This window comes from Artemia franciscana, chromosome 5, assembly GCF_032884065.1.
Source record: "Artemia franciscana chromosome 5, ASM3288406v1, whole genome shotgun sequence".
NCBI lineage: Eukaryota > Metazoa > Arthropoda > Branchiopoda > Anostraca > Artemiidae > Artemia > Artemia franciscana.
Window position 1 is genome coordinate 57,311,929 of NC_088867.1, and position 17,172 is coordinate 57,329,100.

At 34.1% G+C, this 17,172-nt stretch overlaps 1 protein-coding gene across 2 annotated transcripts in view; it reads left to right on the plus strand.

Moving 5' to 3' along the window:
* The first annotated feature begins 459 nt into the window (after positions 1-459).
* Positions 460-17,172, plus strand: part of LOC136027627 (alkaline phosphatase, tissue-nonspecific isozyme-like) — a 92,396-nt gene continuing 75,683 nt past the window's right edge. The window contains exons 1-2 of one of the 2 annotated variants that reach the window (XM_065705047.1): positions 460-611; positions 8,950-9,170. In XM_065705047.1, coding sequence (XP_065561119.1) covers positions 551-611; positions 8,950-9,170 — 282 coding nt within the window. In that variant the 5' untranslated portion in view covers positions 460-550. The remainder of the gene's footprint in view (positions 612-8,949; positions 9,171-17,172) is intronic. The other variant, XM_065705048.1, reaches the window with a different exon arrangement.

A 17,172-nucleotide genomic window follows, 5' to 3' on the forward strand; every position in this document is an offset into this window, starting at 1 on the left:
AGCTTGAGATTCAACGAGACCCCACCCGGTTACCACAGAACTGACTTTAGTTTTATCGATATCTAAGTTTTTGTTATGAACCACTTATCTTCACGAAGGTTTTGTTAATTGTTGTATCCTTTTTTGCTGTCACAACTCTGTAACTTCATCCTGCATTTTTCAGCAATTAATAGCTTAAGAAGTGGAACAAGCTCATTTAAAAAACATAAAACAAGTTATAAAGCCAGACTTTAGCACAAAATTGAATTTTTCATTCTTAATTTCCCGAGTCACGACATACTTGCTGATGGATATACTTTCAACCATTTGAGCTCTTTTTCTCCTCTTTTCATCTTAACAGCTAACAACTAAGTAATCAAATTATAAAAATGGATTGCTTTGTTATTGTTTTTTTTTTCAGTAATATAATTCTCTCCTAGATCCACTCATTTGCGCGCTGTTCCCAATTTTCCATTCCCGTGGACAGTTCTTAGTTTCATTCCATCTTCTGCCAGATGAAAGAGATGAGTAGTGGAAAGTGTATTTTTTTAGTGTAGTTGAATCAGCTATAATGATATTTGCTTGGATTGTATTTGGGGTTCTAATGATTAGTCAAAGTTTAGGAAACAAAGGTATTAAGTATTTCATATTTTTTTTCATCAACAACGAGCATACATAAATAATGAGTATTTAGCCACTGAAAAGCAGTTGACACATAGTGAAAAAAGAAGTAAAAAAAAAAAGAAAAAAAATTAAAATGGTGTACATAGTACAAAAAAGAAAAGCAAACAAACTAAATCAATTTACAATAAATACAGGATTTTGTAAGATTAAAAAGATGTTCTGGAGCTGACTAAAGGAAGACTCTATAGGAGGCCAAAAAGCCTTGTTACCCGGATAAATTTAATATAATGAGCATGAAGTTATACCGTGTTCGAGTGCATACTTTTTTTTTCAGATCGATGTTTCAAAATATATATATTTAAATATAATTTGAACGAGATGATTCCAGTTTGCTAAAAATTTTCATGTGGTTCTTTACTTTCATTAAATAAAAAAAAATTAACGGAAAGTAAGGAGCAACGTTAAAACTTTAAACGAACAGAAATTACTTCGTATATGAAAGGGGCTGCTTCCTCATCAACGCCCCGCTCTTTACGCTAAAGCTTGACTCTTTCTCTGAACTTTACTTTTTAAAACATTCAAAAACTTTAGCGTAAAGAGCGGGGCGTTGATGAGGAAGCAGCCCCTCTCATATACGAAGTAATTTCGGTTTATTTTAATTTTTAATGTCGCTCCTTACTTTCAGTTAAAAAAAACTTGTTTTTTTTTTTGAATTTAATTTCTCAACGTTTTTGATTCAATGGATGTTTTGATTTTGGCTCTCCGCAGATGAATAATTAAAACGGAATTTGCATCTTTATTTTTTTGGCTAAATGGCTTTCTGATAGTTTCGATCGCATGATTTTGAGGGAAAAGGAGTGGAGAAGGAGGCCTAGTTGCCCTCCGAATTTTTTGTTACTGAAAATGGCAACTAGAACTTTTAATTTTTTACGAATGTTTTTATTAGTAAAAGATAAACTTAACTTACAAATCATTTTACGTAACGAACTTCTGTATTCTCATGTTTTTATTGCGTATTTGAGGGGTTCACCCCCCCCGTCAGTACCTTGCTCTTTACACTAAAGCTTAAATTTTGTCCCGATTTCTTAAGTGTGGTCCCTCAATCACAAAAGCCGTAGAATAAACAGACGAAATTACTAAAAATACTTTAGCGTAAAGAGCGAGGTATTAGGAGGAGGAGAACCCATCATATGCGTAATAATTTCTGTTCGTTTTAAGTGTTAATGCTACTCCTTAATTTCAGTCGAAAAAATTTTTTCATATTTATTTTTTAATTGTTTTTTTTTAAATAATGCTAAAAAATCCTGCGCTCCTTTCATGGAAATTTTCTTCCCTGTGACAAATTCCTCCATGGAAAGGTCTGCAATCATATCCCACTCTTCTCCCTGAAAACGTCTGTACACTTCCCAATAACCATTACTATATATAAGCACTAGTCAAAGTTTGTAACTTTTAGCCCCTAACCACAGGGACTGCTGGGGAGTAATTCGTCCCCAAAGACATAGTTATAAGGATTTTGACTACTTTGAATAAGGTGGTTATCTCAGAATTTTGATCCGGTGACCTTGGGAAAATAATTAGCGTGGGAGGGGGCCTAGGTGCCCTCAAATTTTTTGGTCACTTAAAAAGGGCACTAGAATTTTTCATTTCTGTTATAATGAGCCCTCTCTCAATATTCTAGGACCACTGGGTCGATACGATCACCCCCGGGAAAAAAACAAAAAACAAAAAAACAAAAAACAACAAAAAAACAACAAAAAACAAATAAACACGCATCCGTGATCTGCCCTCTGGCAAAAAATACAAAATTCCACATTTTTGTAGATAGGAGCTTGAAACTTCTACAGTAAGGTACTCTGATACGCTGAATCTGATGATGTTATTTTCGTTAAGATTCTATGAATTTTAAGGGTTGTTTCCCCTATTTTATAAAATAAGGCAAATTTTCTCAGGCTTGTAACTTCTGATGGGTAAGACTAAACTTGATGAAACTTATATATTTTAAATCAGCATGAAAATAAAATTCTTTTGGTGTAGCTATTCGTATCAAAATTCCATTTTTTAGAGTTTTGGTTACTATTGAAAACGACTTGTTTCTAAAAATTATTTTAATCAAAATTTCCCTTTTCTGGTAGTGTTTATTATTTTCCATAAGAAAAAATATCAAACTTTTTATGGTAATATCTTTATATGGTTGATTTTAGACTTTATGATTTACACTAATGCTATCAAAATCACAAAAAAGAGGTATAAAATTGAGCCCTTACGATTGTTCACTACCCCTGTTCCCATGGATATATATATATATATATATATATATATATATATATATATATATATATATATATATGTATATATATATATATATATATATATATATATATATATATATATAATATATATATATATATATATATATATATATATATATATATATATATATATATATATATATACAAATGTATGCATATATTTTATAGTCGTGTTTACCATACCACTTGTTTTTTTGTTAGTATACCCAATTTCACTAGCTCTGCTCACCGCTAGGGGTTAATGGTTTTTGTTCTGCTATGCTGCATGAATAAAAAAAAATCCGCCATCTAAAGCTACTTTACTACTCCAACATTTTTTTTTTTTTTAGCATTTCTTTATGCTTCAAGTTTTTTCTGATCAACCAAGTGTTTTTTTAGTTGTCTCTATTGTTTTATGAAGATTATTTTACGATTTCTATTCTCGGTCTGGTGTTAATATTTTAGCTTGTGTTAAGTTGTTTAAATTAAATACTTGATAAGTTAAGAATGCCACGGTAGTTCCAAAAAATCGATTAGAAATAAAAGGAAAAAGGACTATCCCCAAAAAACACACATATGTATTGTGGTTACGTGGTAACGTGGTATAGTAAGGAACAACCCGGTTCATTAGCGACCGAAACTCGAAAAAACAGAATTTGATACCAATATATACATCAAAAGAATCGAATTTTAATGCTGATTCTAAATATATAAAATTCATCAACTTTAGTCTAACCCATTAAAAATTACGAGCCTGAGAAAATTTGCCTTATTTTTAAAAAAAGGGGGAAACGCCAACTATTAGTCGTAGAGCCTTAATGAAAATCACACCATCAGATTAAGCGTATCAGATAAACCTACTGTAGAGGTTTCAAGCTCTTTTTGTATTCCGTAAGAGAGCTCATTCTAACGGAAATTAAAGTTCTAGTGCCCTTTTAAGTGACCAAAAAAATTTGAGGGCAACTACGCCCCCTCCCATGCTCATTTTTTCCCAAAGTCACGAGATCAAAATTTTTAGATTGTCATTTACATTCAGCATAGTCGAATAAACTGATAACAATGTTGTTGAGGACGACTTAATCCCCTACAGTCCCCGGGGGAAGGGCTTTGCCCATTATTTACATATAGTGTTGGTTATTGGGAAGTATACAGACATTTTCATGGAGGATTTTCTCTTTTGGTGGGGGGGGATTAGGGAGGGGATATTTTAATGAGAGGATCTTCCCATGGTTGAATTTATAATTGGGGAAGAGAATTTCTATGAAGGGAATTCCGTATTTTCCAACATTATTTAAAAAAAAACAATGAAAAATGCGATAAAAAAGCAAGTTTTTTTAACTGAAAGAAAGGAGTAACATTAAAACTTAGAACAAACAGAAATTATTACGTTTATGAGGAGGTTCTTCCCTCCTCAATACCTAGCTCTTTACGCTAAAGTAGTTTTAATAATTTCAAAGAATCTGTTTATTCTTATTAAATGGCCTTTGTGATTCACGGGTCATTCTCAAATAATTTGAAGAAAATTCGAACTTCAATGTAAAGAACGAGGAATTTTGTTACGTAAGTTAATTTGCAAGTTACGAATATTTATTACTAATAAAAACGTTCGTAAATAAAATTAAAAGTTCTAGTGGCCTCTTTAAGATATCATAAAATTGGAGGGCAACTAGGCCCCCTCCCCCGCCCCTTTTTCTTAAATCTTCTTATCAAAACTTTGAGAAAGCCATTTAGCCAAATAAAAGTAAAATTAATATCCAACTTTGTTTTTATTATTCATGTACGGTGAGCCAAAATCAAAACCTGCATTAATTCAACAACGCTCAGAAATAAAGTAAAAAAAAGTTTTCTTCAAATAAAAGAAATGATCAACATTGAAACTCAAAACGAACAGAAATAATTACGCATATGATGGGGTTTGTCCCCTCTTCAATACTCTTCCCTTTACGCTAAAGTATTTTTAGTAATTTCATAAGAACTATAGATTCTATAACTATAGATATAGATACGGCCTTTGTGATTCTTAACGAATAGGAACAAAATTTGAACTTAGTGTAGAGAACGAGGTATTGACGAGAAGTCAAACCCCCTCATGTATGTATTAAAAACATACGAATATAGAAGTTCGTCAAGTAAGCTAATTGTAAATTACGTACATTTATTACTAAAAAAAAACATTTTTAAACGAAACTAAAAGTTCTAGTGGCCTTTTTAATTAACCAAAAAATTTGCAGGACAATAAAGCCCTCTCCACCGTCACTTTTCCTCAAAGTTGTCCGATCAAAACTTGGAGAAAGCAATTTAGCCAAAAAAAAAACAAAAAAAAAAACATGCAAATTTCGCTTTCATTATTCATGTACGGTTAGCCAAAATCAAAACCTGCATTAATTCATACACGTTCAGAAATTAAATAAAAAAAACACGTTTCCTTGATTGAAAGTAAGGAGTGAAATTAAAGCTTAAAACGAACAGAAATTATGCAGAATATGAAAGGAACTGTCCCCTCCTCAGCGCCCCGCTCTTTACGCTAAAGTTGGACTCTTTCTTACAACTCTTCTTTTTAAGACAGTAACAAAACTTTAGCGTAAGGCGTTGAGGAGGGGATAGCCCCTTTCATATACGGAATAATTTCTGTTCGTTTCAAGTTTTAATGTTGCTCCTTACTTTCAGTTAAAAAAACTTGATTTTTTTAATATATTTAATGTTCAGTAAGAGATCAGCTCCCAAAGATCAGCAAGGGAAATGTTGGATCCAAAGTTACAACTTCTCTCCGTTGACTCACTTAGACTGTACAGAAACAGAGAAATAAGATTGTATTTCTAACTTTTTCAGCTGTGCTAGAAGGATAGATACTTCTACATGAACTAAAACATTTTTTTACCTCTTTTACTTGAGATTTTTATATGGGCCTGTGCTTTTATTTAAAAAAAAAAATCAATTTCTTGTCATACCAGTAAAATCGATATCGTTTATTTTAAGTGATGGTTCATTGCAATTAGTTATAGTAGCCACTTTTGATGGTTTTGAGAATCTTGTTCAAAAGCCATGGTTATTTTTGGAATATAAATGGTATTCCATAAAAATTTGCTATCTTCAGCTTAAAAATGGCAGTAATTACCAGATTTCCTTTAGTTTTTTGGGTTTTTGGACCAGCACAAAATCAAACTCATTTGATTTTCGATGTTTTTTTGGGTGGTAGGGGGGGGGGGGTAGGAAGAAAGATGAAGTAAAATATACTCATGAGAGTATCTACCAACACAGTTGTTTGATACATAACCAAACCTAGTCAGAAAATAACCGCCATTATCCTAGATATGCCTCACCAGAGTTAGAATCGGTCCCAACTCTGCGACGGCGGAATAAGGGGGCTCCAAGCGTAAGCCACCATCAAAGGTTCCTTTTATTTTTGAGTCTTGTTTTGACCGAGTTTTATTGCAGCCTTGGAATGTTATCTTGCTGTATTCTATCTCTTTACAACCCCTACAGCTTTGGTCGTCCATACAACTTTGCAGTATAATGTTAAAATGCTGTGCTTTTTAATGTTGGTTGTAACTATAGTATAATAGAGAATTTTAAAACTCTCCCACATCTATAAGATTACTAAGAGACCATAATTAACAGTCTAAGATAATAAGATTATTTAAAGTCCATCAAAGGTTCTTAGGAACCAATTCGCGTTGTATAAGAATACTAGATTAGCTAATGTACAAGAATAGTGCCTAAGTGATTTGCAGTACAACGTCATACAAAACAAATAAGATTTCGAAAAAGTCAAAAGGGAAAATATACTAAAGAGGATAACTGAAGCTGAAATAGCTTTTTCTTCTTATATAGACCGTAGAAAAAAGTATATTTACAATCGAATAATGGTCGTAGAGAAGCGCCGTATGGACAATGCAGTTATCATATGCACAAACTTTATAGGAAATGGCTATATAGCAAAATAGCTATAGTAAAGATAAAAAAATCGTTTCACCTCACCTTCTCCCTTCAAATAATAATAATAATAATAATCATAATAATAATTTATTTATAACCCACTGCGCAAAGGAATGTGAGGATAGTGGAGTAAAAAAAGAGAAAACAAAATATAATCAGTATATACGGCCGCTTGTTTTTTTTTATATGATTTTTTGATGTAATTGACTCTCATTGCATTTCATCCTTTTATTTATTGAAACATATAAGGCTGTATATAGTATCCATAAGAAAGAAGAGATTATTACGGATTCAATTTTCTTTAAAAAAAATGATTTTAAGCATTGGTATCTAAGCAAAAATTTATTAAACCTTCTTTAGAAACACAGTATTATTGACAAATAGAGATAAAGAATAGTGTTAAAAAGCGAGATTGTTCCAAAGATTATTCTTTCGGTTGCGGAGGAATTTTGGTATCTATTAGAAAGACGTTCAAGACAAATATACAAATTTTTGGGCTGAGGAGAAATCTTAATTGGGTTTTATCGAGACTAAAATAAAAAGTAGTCTTTTCAAAAAATTTTTAAACACATTTAGAACTTAAAATGAGCAGCAATCAGCTTATTAGTTGCCCTCCAACTATAAATTACTATAGATAAAGAAATGAAGCATAGAGTAACAAAAATAACAAATAACTACGAAGACATACTTTAAAATGACCAGATATTTCCATAAGCGGTATTTGCCAACATCCAATTATATCCTATTATATCCAATTATATCCTATATCCAATTATATCACACATCGTTTCGGCAGCCATGGTGGGACTGGACACTGTATGGTTAGTAGTAAAAAGATGGACTAGTTGACTAGTTTACTAGTTGGTTATTTGTATTTCACTTACAACTAAATTGATTGTGTAAACTGACTAGCTCAGTTGCTTCATTATCTGTAAAGTTGAAAGGAACTAACTTAAATAGAGGTCACGATCAATGAAAATAAGTTACATGTTATGAACTTCGTGCAAGCCAAGTTATTTTAAAAAACACCTGCAAATGAAAGTAATTTTTTCTTAAAAGCTAGAGAAAAGTGGCGTGTAATTTTTTTTTAAGTTTTAACTGAAATACTTATCAATAAAACCCATGCAAAATATATATTGGTTGGAATTGGGCGTAAACAGTGTTATAGCATTTTGGAAGTTAAAAGGGCAGGGTAACACCACACTAATTCTAGGCACTGTAAATTAATAGCCGACAAAATATTGATGGTATTCGTGTTGTGAGCAGTTTGGCTCGAGGTAGTTGTTGTAGCAATAGTTGTGGTAAGAGCATTTGGTAAGAATAGTCGATGTGGGGATGGCTCTGATCGTTTAGGTGAGAGTAGGTGTGCTAGACTGATTCTTGCTAGGAGTAGAGGTTGTAAGAATCATCATGGTAAAAATAGCAATAAATTAAAAAGCCACTTGAAGAGCAGTCCTGGTCAGGTATAATTTTATGAGCAATCGTGACTGAAGTAGTCGCGATGGGAGTGGTCGAATTGGAACAATTTTAAGTGAAAATTTTCGTGGCTGAAACCATTATAGTTGAAGGAGCCCTAATGATTATATATGCGGTGGAAGTTGCCGAGGTATGAATAGCATTAGTACGATTGGATGCATTATGAAAATGTGAAATCGTATTTAATAAAGTATATGTTCTCAATAAATTTTAATTTCCTCAGATTTTAACAAAAAAAAATTTTTAGTTTTTGAATTGTTTGAGATTATTCCCTCACGAAATCCCTCATAGATCGTGGATCTACAGATGTCTAATAAATCCATATGGGAGAAATCAAAAGGGAGAGGGCTCAGAACCAATGGCTTTAAGGGTCTTATGATCTGCAGTGGTGAGATATCTATGCTCAGGATATTTGGAAAAAGGGATTCAGGTTGTGATCTTGACCAAAGGACTCTTAGATCTGCATATATTCAGGCAAAAAAAAAAAAAAAAAAAAAAAAAAAAAAAAAAATACTACGACCCAAACAGGTATAAAAATGAAAATTTTTGATGTTAAGTTTATGGGTGAAATAATGTGTTTTAACGCCTATATTAATTTGAATTGTACAGTAAATGAAACCTTTCAAAAATATCTTTGTTTTAGATCAAGAATTTTGGTACAAAGATGCTCAAAGTACAATTTTGCAAAGACTTACTCAACTACCTAGATTTTCAAAGGCAAAAAATGCAATCATTTTTGTGGCAGATGGCCTAGGTATGACAGGAGTAACAGCAGCAAGGATACTAAAAGGGCAAAAAAAAGGTCTACAGGGTGAAGATGCTCAACTTACTTTCGAAAGATTTCCTGATTTGGCGTTACTAAAGGTAACCAATTTAATTAAAATGATCTGAATGCAGAATTTTATATAACATACTTCGAGGATTAAGTCTAACCATGCAACTAGATCTTTACGCAGTTATTTAAAACAGTTTTTTTTTCATCTTTTGAGCCTTTACTTTAAGCAACTCCATCGAAAAACAGTCCTACCAAAATAAACATATAAAATGATATATAGGACCAAAATAACATTTTGAAAGAACTCCTTAATAGGTGTTTCTTTTTGGATGATCAAAAAAAGTTGTATTTTTCCTTGTTTGTTTTGCCTGCTTGACAAAAGGGAGAAAAGGCTCCTCAGAAAGAAGGCAGTGGAACTAGTTTTGGAAGATTATCATTGACAATATGTGGAACCTTACTTTTAAAAGCAGTATATCCTCTTTTATGGTGTTGCAGCATGTCCCAGTAATTTGGTTCTGGTTCCATGAAGCATTCTAAATTTACGTTTTAGCAAGTGAGAAGCCGTATCAGGCTGCAATGGTTACGCAGAACTTATTTAGAAAGATCATCAAGATAATCGACTGGGCACATTTTGTTCAGCTTTTTAGAGAGAAGGATTTGATCGTGTTGTGTCCTCCAGGAAAAATCGGTTGAGACATAAATTACCATGATACCAACTTAATAAGCTTTGTGACGAATTTGCTCTTAATACGTCCGGCACTAAATTATACTGACATGCCAAATTAGGTATTAACGTTTCATTTCGACATAAGAAAGTCATCAAGGGGGTTTCACTCTTTCTGATATTCTTTTTTTCAAAGTTAGTATATTCAAGGCATTAGTAATACTAATATTTTCTGTTTCCCGAATAGATTTGAATAAACAAACAAATGAAAGATAGCAATGGTTCCAAAAGAGGGAAGACAGTGGCTAAGAAAAAGAAAGAATAATAAAAAAGAGAAAAATTAAAAGAAAGAACAAGAAAGAAAATATTAAAATACACAGAAAAAAGGATGCCCTAGGGTATCATTTAGAGAGGATAAAAAAGCCAATGAAGTTGTTCAAAAGATAACAATAAGGCGAATGCATTGGTAATTTTAAATTCTTAAAATTATGCACTTCAAGATTTCTTTAATTCAAAAAAATTAACAAAAACCTGTTACTAAGCTTAATCTCCAAAGATTTTTTTAGAAGTATCTTAGAGCCATCTTTTCAAATCCGCAAACACACAACCTTAAATTAATGTGATGATGAAGAAGATGTGAGACACAACAGCATAAAAATTGAATCGACCCTAAATTAAAAAAAAATTTCAACTTTGTTGACTACTTTCAACTTTATCCATTTTTGTTTCATCAAATTCACGATTATTAATGTTCTTATTACTGTTATAAGCGGACTTACAAAATTCAGTGAAAGCTAAGGACTTAAATATGTACTACCTCCACGTCCACCCCCAGGTATCCCCTCATGTGTGGTAATCTAAAATAGTGCTTGTGCATCTCTTTTTTTTTTTTACATTTTGTACAAAGTAAGAAAAATAATAAACCAAACTTTCAGAAGAGTAAACCACTCTAAGGGTGGCAAACCTCTTTTGACGACAATTTTACACACAATTTATCAAGCGGCAAAATCGGGTTCAAGCCTCTGTAATGCGGTACGGGACCATATTGGAAGACTCGGGAAAAACTTTACGCAAGAAAAAATAACTTACTAATCTACTTTTTATCACTTTCACTCATAATAACTGTGAACAAAGCTAAGCACAAACTATGGGGAAGAACAACGGCATTATACATTTTACCAAGGAGCTTCTTTGTCATATTCATTTTCTTTTCAGTTCCCGCAGCCAATAACTTCGTTGAAGATATTGAATCTCATACAGGAAGTCCTAGATTAATAGGCTCTTGACATGTGGAACCGGATGCACCAAAGAGATCCACTGAAGTCCAACTCAGCTGCGACGGGGCAATTAAACGGAAAAACTTGGCATTTCCCAGTGTTCACATTCAAACCAATTTTTCTAAATTTACTCGCAATTACACTAAAACTCTCCTCTAGACCAAACATTGACCAATTCAAGCTTAGCAAGTCATCTGCATAAAATATCACTGCCGTGCTAATCGCTTTTACAACACACGAAATCGGTATGCTATCCTGAGTTGACAGAGCAGCATTATTATACACTGCCGGTGACGTGATTGCACCTTGTTTAATGCCTACACAAAGGGATACTAACTGGAACGATTGAGCCCTCAATTCTTAGGTGCACATTTAGGTGGCGACCCATATAAAACAGTGGACCGACAAGATCAATTGCAACTCCACGCCTGACCAGCTGCAACATAGCCTGTGAATGACTGAATTAGCCGGATGCATTACAAATATCATACACACTAGCTACCAAAATTTATGTTATCCCAATTGAATCTACCAATACTGAGCACACGGATCTCAGTGCCTTGGAGTGCCAAAGCTATCGGTGAAAACCGAAATAGAAAGGAGGTATAATAAAAGTCCTCTGAACATTATGAATAATCAACAACTCAAAAATTTTTAGATAATACGCTCGACATGTGATACGACTATACAAACTAAAGCTAGAAGTGTATTTACCATTTTCAATAATGTAACTACCCCAAAACAAAGATTTTGAGGCAATACCCCTGAATAAAATATCAAATAAATATCACAGCTAAATATTCGCATAACAAGACCCTACCCATTTCCAAATGTTACGCACAAAGTCAATCGTATCCAGACGATGATTTTTTTTTTCAGTTTTCTTACTAAATCTTTAATCATATCAGACGTGAAAACAAGTGAAAACAACCCGTTCCTTTCTAGGCCTTGTCTGTAAGATACTTTGTTCTGTTTATCAAATTAAACTTAAGTATTACTATCAGGACACTTTAAATGCTCAGAAAAAAGACTGGTTCACTGACATACGTGAGCAACTTCTGATGTTGGGACACATAAAGGATTAGGATGTAGCGTTAATATCAGATTAAAATTTTCAGCTATTTCGTTAGCACAATTAATGTTTACCTCTGTCAATTGTCTGTTTAATTCACGGTTGAGTTTGTGCCTGCAAAATATACGGACCAAATTCAAAGAGCGAGATTTCAGCCTAACAAATTTGTTCGAGGCTCTCAGCCGAATGATCGAGTCAGAGCACGCTTTTTGAAGCAGAGAGTTTGAAGACCAACCACATTTTTACGTTTTTACTCTAACTATCTTAACAGGAACTGCCACGGACAGCATCCATACGGAAAACACCTTAAAGTTCGAATGGATGCCCTCGTACCCCAGCTTAGGGGGATTTGTTAGAGCACAATGTTATACGGAGTCCGAAAAGAAATACACCTTAAGAGCTAGAACAGTCCCGCAGCGTTCTACTTTCTAGACAGTTCTTCGCTAAATTCATAAGCGAGGCTTTAAAATCATCGGGGACGCGTTTAATAATGCCCACATATTTTTTTGCCTACACCCTGACTGACATATTCATGTCACTGTTCTTCAGTGAACCTGCAATCTGTTCAGCTTTATTTGAGCAGGTTACTAGCACAACAAGGTTATTCAGATTTTAAAAAGGCTATTTAGCCTTCCAACAACTGATGATGCCTTGGCTATTCGGGATTTAAACTCTTTTGTGATCGAACCATCCCTCGACAGTGTGAATTCCAGGTGAATGAAGTCTTCAGACACATCTATTGAGTTGTCCTGGATACAGACTTTCTTTACAGTAAATCTTTACATGATAGGCTTGATGGCCATAACTTTGGCTTTTTCCCAGTTTATCCACAGACCAACTTTAAAAGCTTCTTTTGAAAGCACATATCGGTAACTTTTTCGATGGTTTCTGCAATTTAAGATTTAGCATCAGCAAAGTAAGTATCATTCAATTCACCATCTCTAAACTGGAGACCAAGTTGAAGGTGATTTGCCGTGTAAGTCATGATGTAGTCTAATCACGCAGTTGAAGAGATCGGAAGTGGTGGTGCAACCTAAATCGGGAGATCGGGAGTGGTGGTACTACCTAAATTAATAGAACTTGAACACCTGTCTTCACTGAGATTATGGGGTTGTGTTTTCCATTTACTTGGACGTAGCTCTGCATACCATCACGCAAATTTCTAAAAGTGAACTATATTTATGGGGTAGGCCTGTGAACACCGATCTATAGAGTTAAAGCCTACTTGGAAGTCGAGAAATGCAATGCACTTTTGCACATTTTGGTGAAAATTTTGCGTCACCTCTATATACTAGTGCATAGTGAAGATTTGCTTTGTTTTTGACCTGTCGGGTACGAACTTAGCTGGCTGAGTCTTCTAATTCTATTCAGGAAGGCAGAGGATCTGTACAAAAGTATCATGACAAAAAGTTAACTTTCCTGAACGGCAAAATAATGGCAGGGTGCAAATCTTTCAGTATGCACTCCGTCGTCCTTACAATTGGGAAGATGAACTGGAGCCACATTGTCATTTATGGGTTTCCAATATGAAAATATTAACTTTTTAGTGTATCATTAACTTCTCGTAAGGATGACCACTTGCCTTTGGTGGTCATCATCTAAAATGTCTTTATGTCATCATCTAAAATGTCTTTATGTAAGCCTTTTGAAAGGATAAACTGACACATGTCTAGTTTACCTAGAAGCAGCATTGTGTCTAACAACCTCTACTAGTTAACCTAACTTAACCTAGCCTAACTAAACCTAAAATAACCTACCCCGAGGTTCAATCTTAACCTAACTTAGCCTATCCTAGCCTTAGCTATCTCAAGATCCTGAAGATCCAGACAGAAATATCTATACATTCTCTTGTTTTGTATATTTTTGTACTAAATCTACTGGTTTCTATTTAAGAGGTGATTTCTTAAAGCAAAGTTGAAGCTCTTCCTCAAAAGTCAAGAATTTTTTTAAACAGGGTGGTATGTCGAACCGTTCAAAGCAATCACTTAAACTGACATGACACTTATTATTTACGATAACATGCCGGCATATTGATTTCAGAGAATCATTTTCATTAAAAGCAAGGTTGCATACTCTAGAATATAACTTCATTGTAGCTTCTTCATCTGTAGTGCATTTTTTTATTTGATCCTCTAACAATGCTCGATACTCATCTTTTTTATTGGAGTGATGAGTTGATTTTTTTTCTAAAAGATATTCAGCTACAGCAAAGTTTTTCTCAGACAAAGCTATAGCTAAAGGCGTCAACCCATCTTCATCTAAAGCATTTACAGTTGCACCTCTTGAAAGAAGTAACTTAACAATTTCCATTTTATCTTCTGTTTTTGATGGGACTAGTCCCCAATATCTTTTCACAGCACAGTTTTTTTTCACAGCACAATGTAAGGGAGTACGCCTTTTAACATCTAAAGCATTTATAAGTGCACCCTTTGAAACAAGGAAACGACACATCTCGAGTCTACCTTGTCCAGCAGCAAAGTGTAAGGGTGTTCCTCCGCTATCCCTCTCATTGCAAGTCTTGAGGTTGATGTCTGCACTCTTTTCTAAAAGATAGTTAACTGCAGATATTTTTCCGTTTTCTACGGCCCAATGTAAAGGAGTGAACTTAATATTGTCTAAGGCGTTTATATGTGCACCCTCAGAAACAAGTAACACACAAATATGTAGGTTGTCATTCATGGCAGCATAGTGTAATGGTGTAAACCCTATGCAATCTGAAGCATGTATAGATGCACCTTTTGAAAGCAGCAATTCTACGATTTTTACATTATCTCGTCGTAGCCAGGGGTTATACGCAGCCCAAATTAATGGAGTACGCCGTTTATTGTCTAAAGCGTCTACATGTGCACCTTTTGAAAGCAGCAACTCTACAATTTCTACTATATTTCGTGAAGCCCCGGGTGTTTTCAAAGCCAAGTGTAATGGAGTACTCCTTTCATCGTCTAAAGCGTCTACATGTGCACCTTTTGAAAGCAGAAACTGACACACGTCTAGATTAAATTTTTCAACAGCAAAATGTAAGGGTGTATATTTACATTCATACCTAATGAAACGATACTTCAAATTGATATTTGCTCCCTTTTCTAAAAGATAACTAGCTATGGATACAAGCCCACGTCCACGTAAGGCCAAATGTAAAGGAGTCATCCTTGTATAATCATCTGAAATGTCTATTTGTGCACCCTTTGAAACTAGTAGCTGACAACAATCTAGTTTGTTATCAATTACAGCATAATGTAACGGTGCACACCGAAGATTGTCTAAAATATCAGTAGACGCACCTCTTGAAAGAAGTAACTTGACAGTTTCTAGTTTGTCTCCTGCTTTTATTTTCTTAAGATTTTCTCTCACAGCCAAGTGCAAAGGAGTCCGCCCTTCAAAATCTAAAGCATCTATAAGTGCACCCTTTGAAACAAGTAACCGACACATGTCAAACTTACCTTTTGAAGCAGCAAAGTGTAAGGGTGTTCTTCCGCTATCCCTCTCATTGCAAGTCTTCAGGTTGATGTTTGCACCCTTTTCTATAAGATATGTAGCTAAAGGTATTTGCCCTTCTTTTGCGGCCCAATGTAAAGATGTAAAAGTAAAACAACTCTTCAAGTATCTGAAGTTCTTTGAATAAAGTAACTGAAAAATATCTAGATTGCTCCGTTTAGCAGCATAATGTAGCGGTGTAAGCCCATACTTGTCTAAAATAGCATCAGATGCACCTCTTGAAAGAAATAACTTGACAATTTTTTGTTTTTCTTCTCCTTTTTTTCTAGTTTCAAAAATTTTCTCTTCTTTCACGGCCAAGTGTAAAGGAGTAAAACTTTTATTATCAAAATCATGTATAAATGCACCCTTTGAAAGAAGTAACTGACACATGCCGAGATTACCTTGTGCAGCAGCAAAGTGTAAAGGTGTTTGTCCACAATCTTCCAAATTTTTTGATTCTAAATGAAGGTTTGCTCCCTTTTTTAAAAGATATTTAGCAACGGATATTTGCCCCTTTTTTGTGGCCCAATGTAAAGGAGTATAACTTTTATTGTCCAATGTGTCAATGTCTGCACCTTTTGAAAGAAGTAACTGGCACATGTCTAGTTTACCCTCTGCAGCAGCTTCGTGTAAAGGTGCTCGTCCACAACTTTTTTTTGAAGATTCAATTTCACAACTACATTTGCCCAATAATCGTACTGAAATACATTTAGCCTTGACAGGTACAAACGCGCTTGAATTTTGAAAACTCAAATTACATATTTTTCTTTTTTTTTTATTTACAGCTTTGCTACCTGGGTTTTTCATTACTTCAAAATCCCTTTTTCTTGATGGTTCACTTTTTCTTGAAAGTTTAATTTTATAATTGCATTTGTCCGATTTGTCAGGCAATTCGGCGAAACTACATTCTGTCTTGATAGTCAATGACCTACTGACATTTTTAAAGTTCAAATCACTTGTTTTTTCTATTCTGACATTTTCAAAGTTCAAGTCACTTGTTTTTCTTTGTTTTGGATTCTCAGCCTTGGTGGTTTGGTCACTCATCTCTTTAAAAGGTCTTTTTCTAGACACTTCAAGCTTAGAAACGCTTACACTTGGTTTATCACGTAATTGGGTGGAAATAATTTCTGCATTGTTATGACTACTAGACCCGCTTGAATTTGGCAAGCTCAAATCATGATTTTTTCTTTGTTTTGAAATTGCAGCCTTGTAACTTACGTCACTTGTTTGTTCAAAACGCTTTCCTGGCCCTTTAATTTTAGAAATGTATGCACCTTGTTCCTCATGTAATCCGGTAGAAATACATGCAGCCATAGATACCCTCGAATTTTCAGAGTCCTTGTCTCGAGTTTTCTTTTTTCTCAAATTTACAGCCTTTCTGAGACTGTGGCTAATCTTTTTTTCTAAATGACTTTTTCTTGACTTTAATCTGGTGGAAATACTTTCTGCCTCGACAGGTATGGACGTGCTTGTATCTCCAAAACTTCTGTTCCAAGTTTTCATTTGTTTTGCATCTACAGTCATGCTGGAATTTGGCTCACTTATTCCCACAGTAGCGGAGTTTACAACCTTAGAAACACAGTTATCCATAGATGATTCTA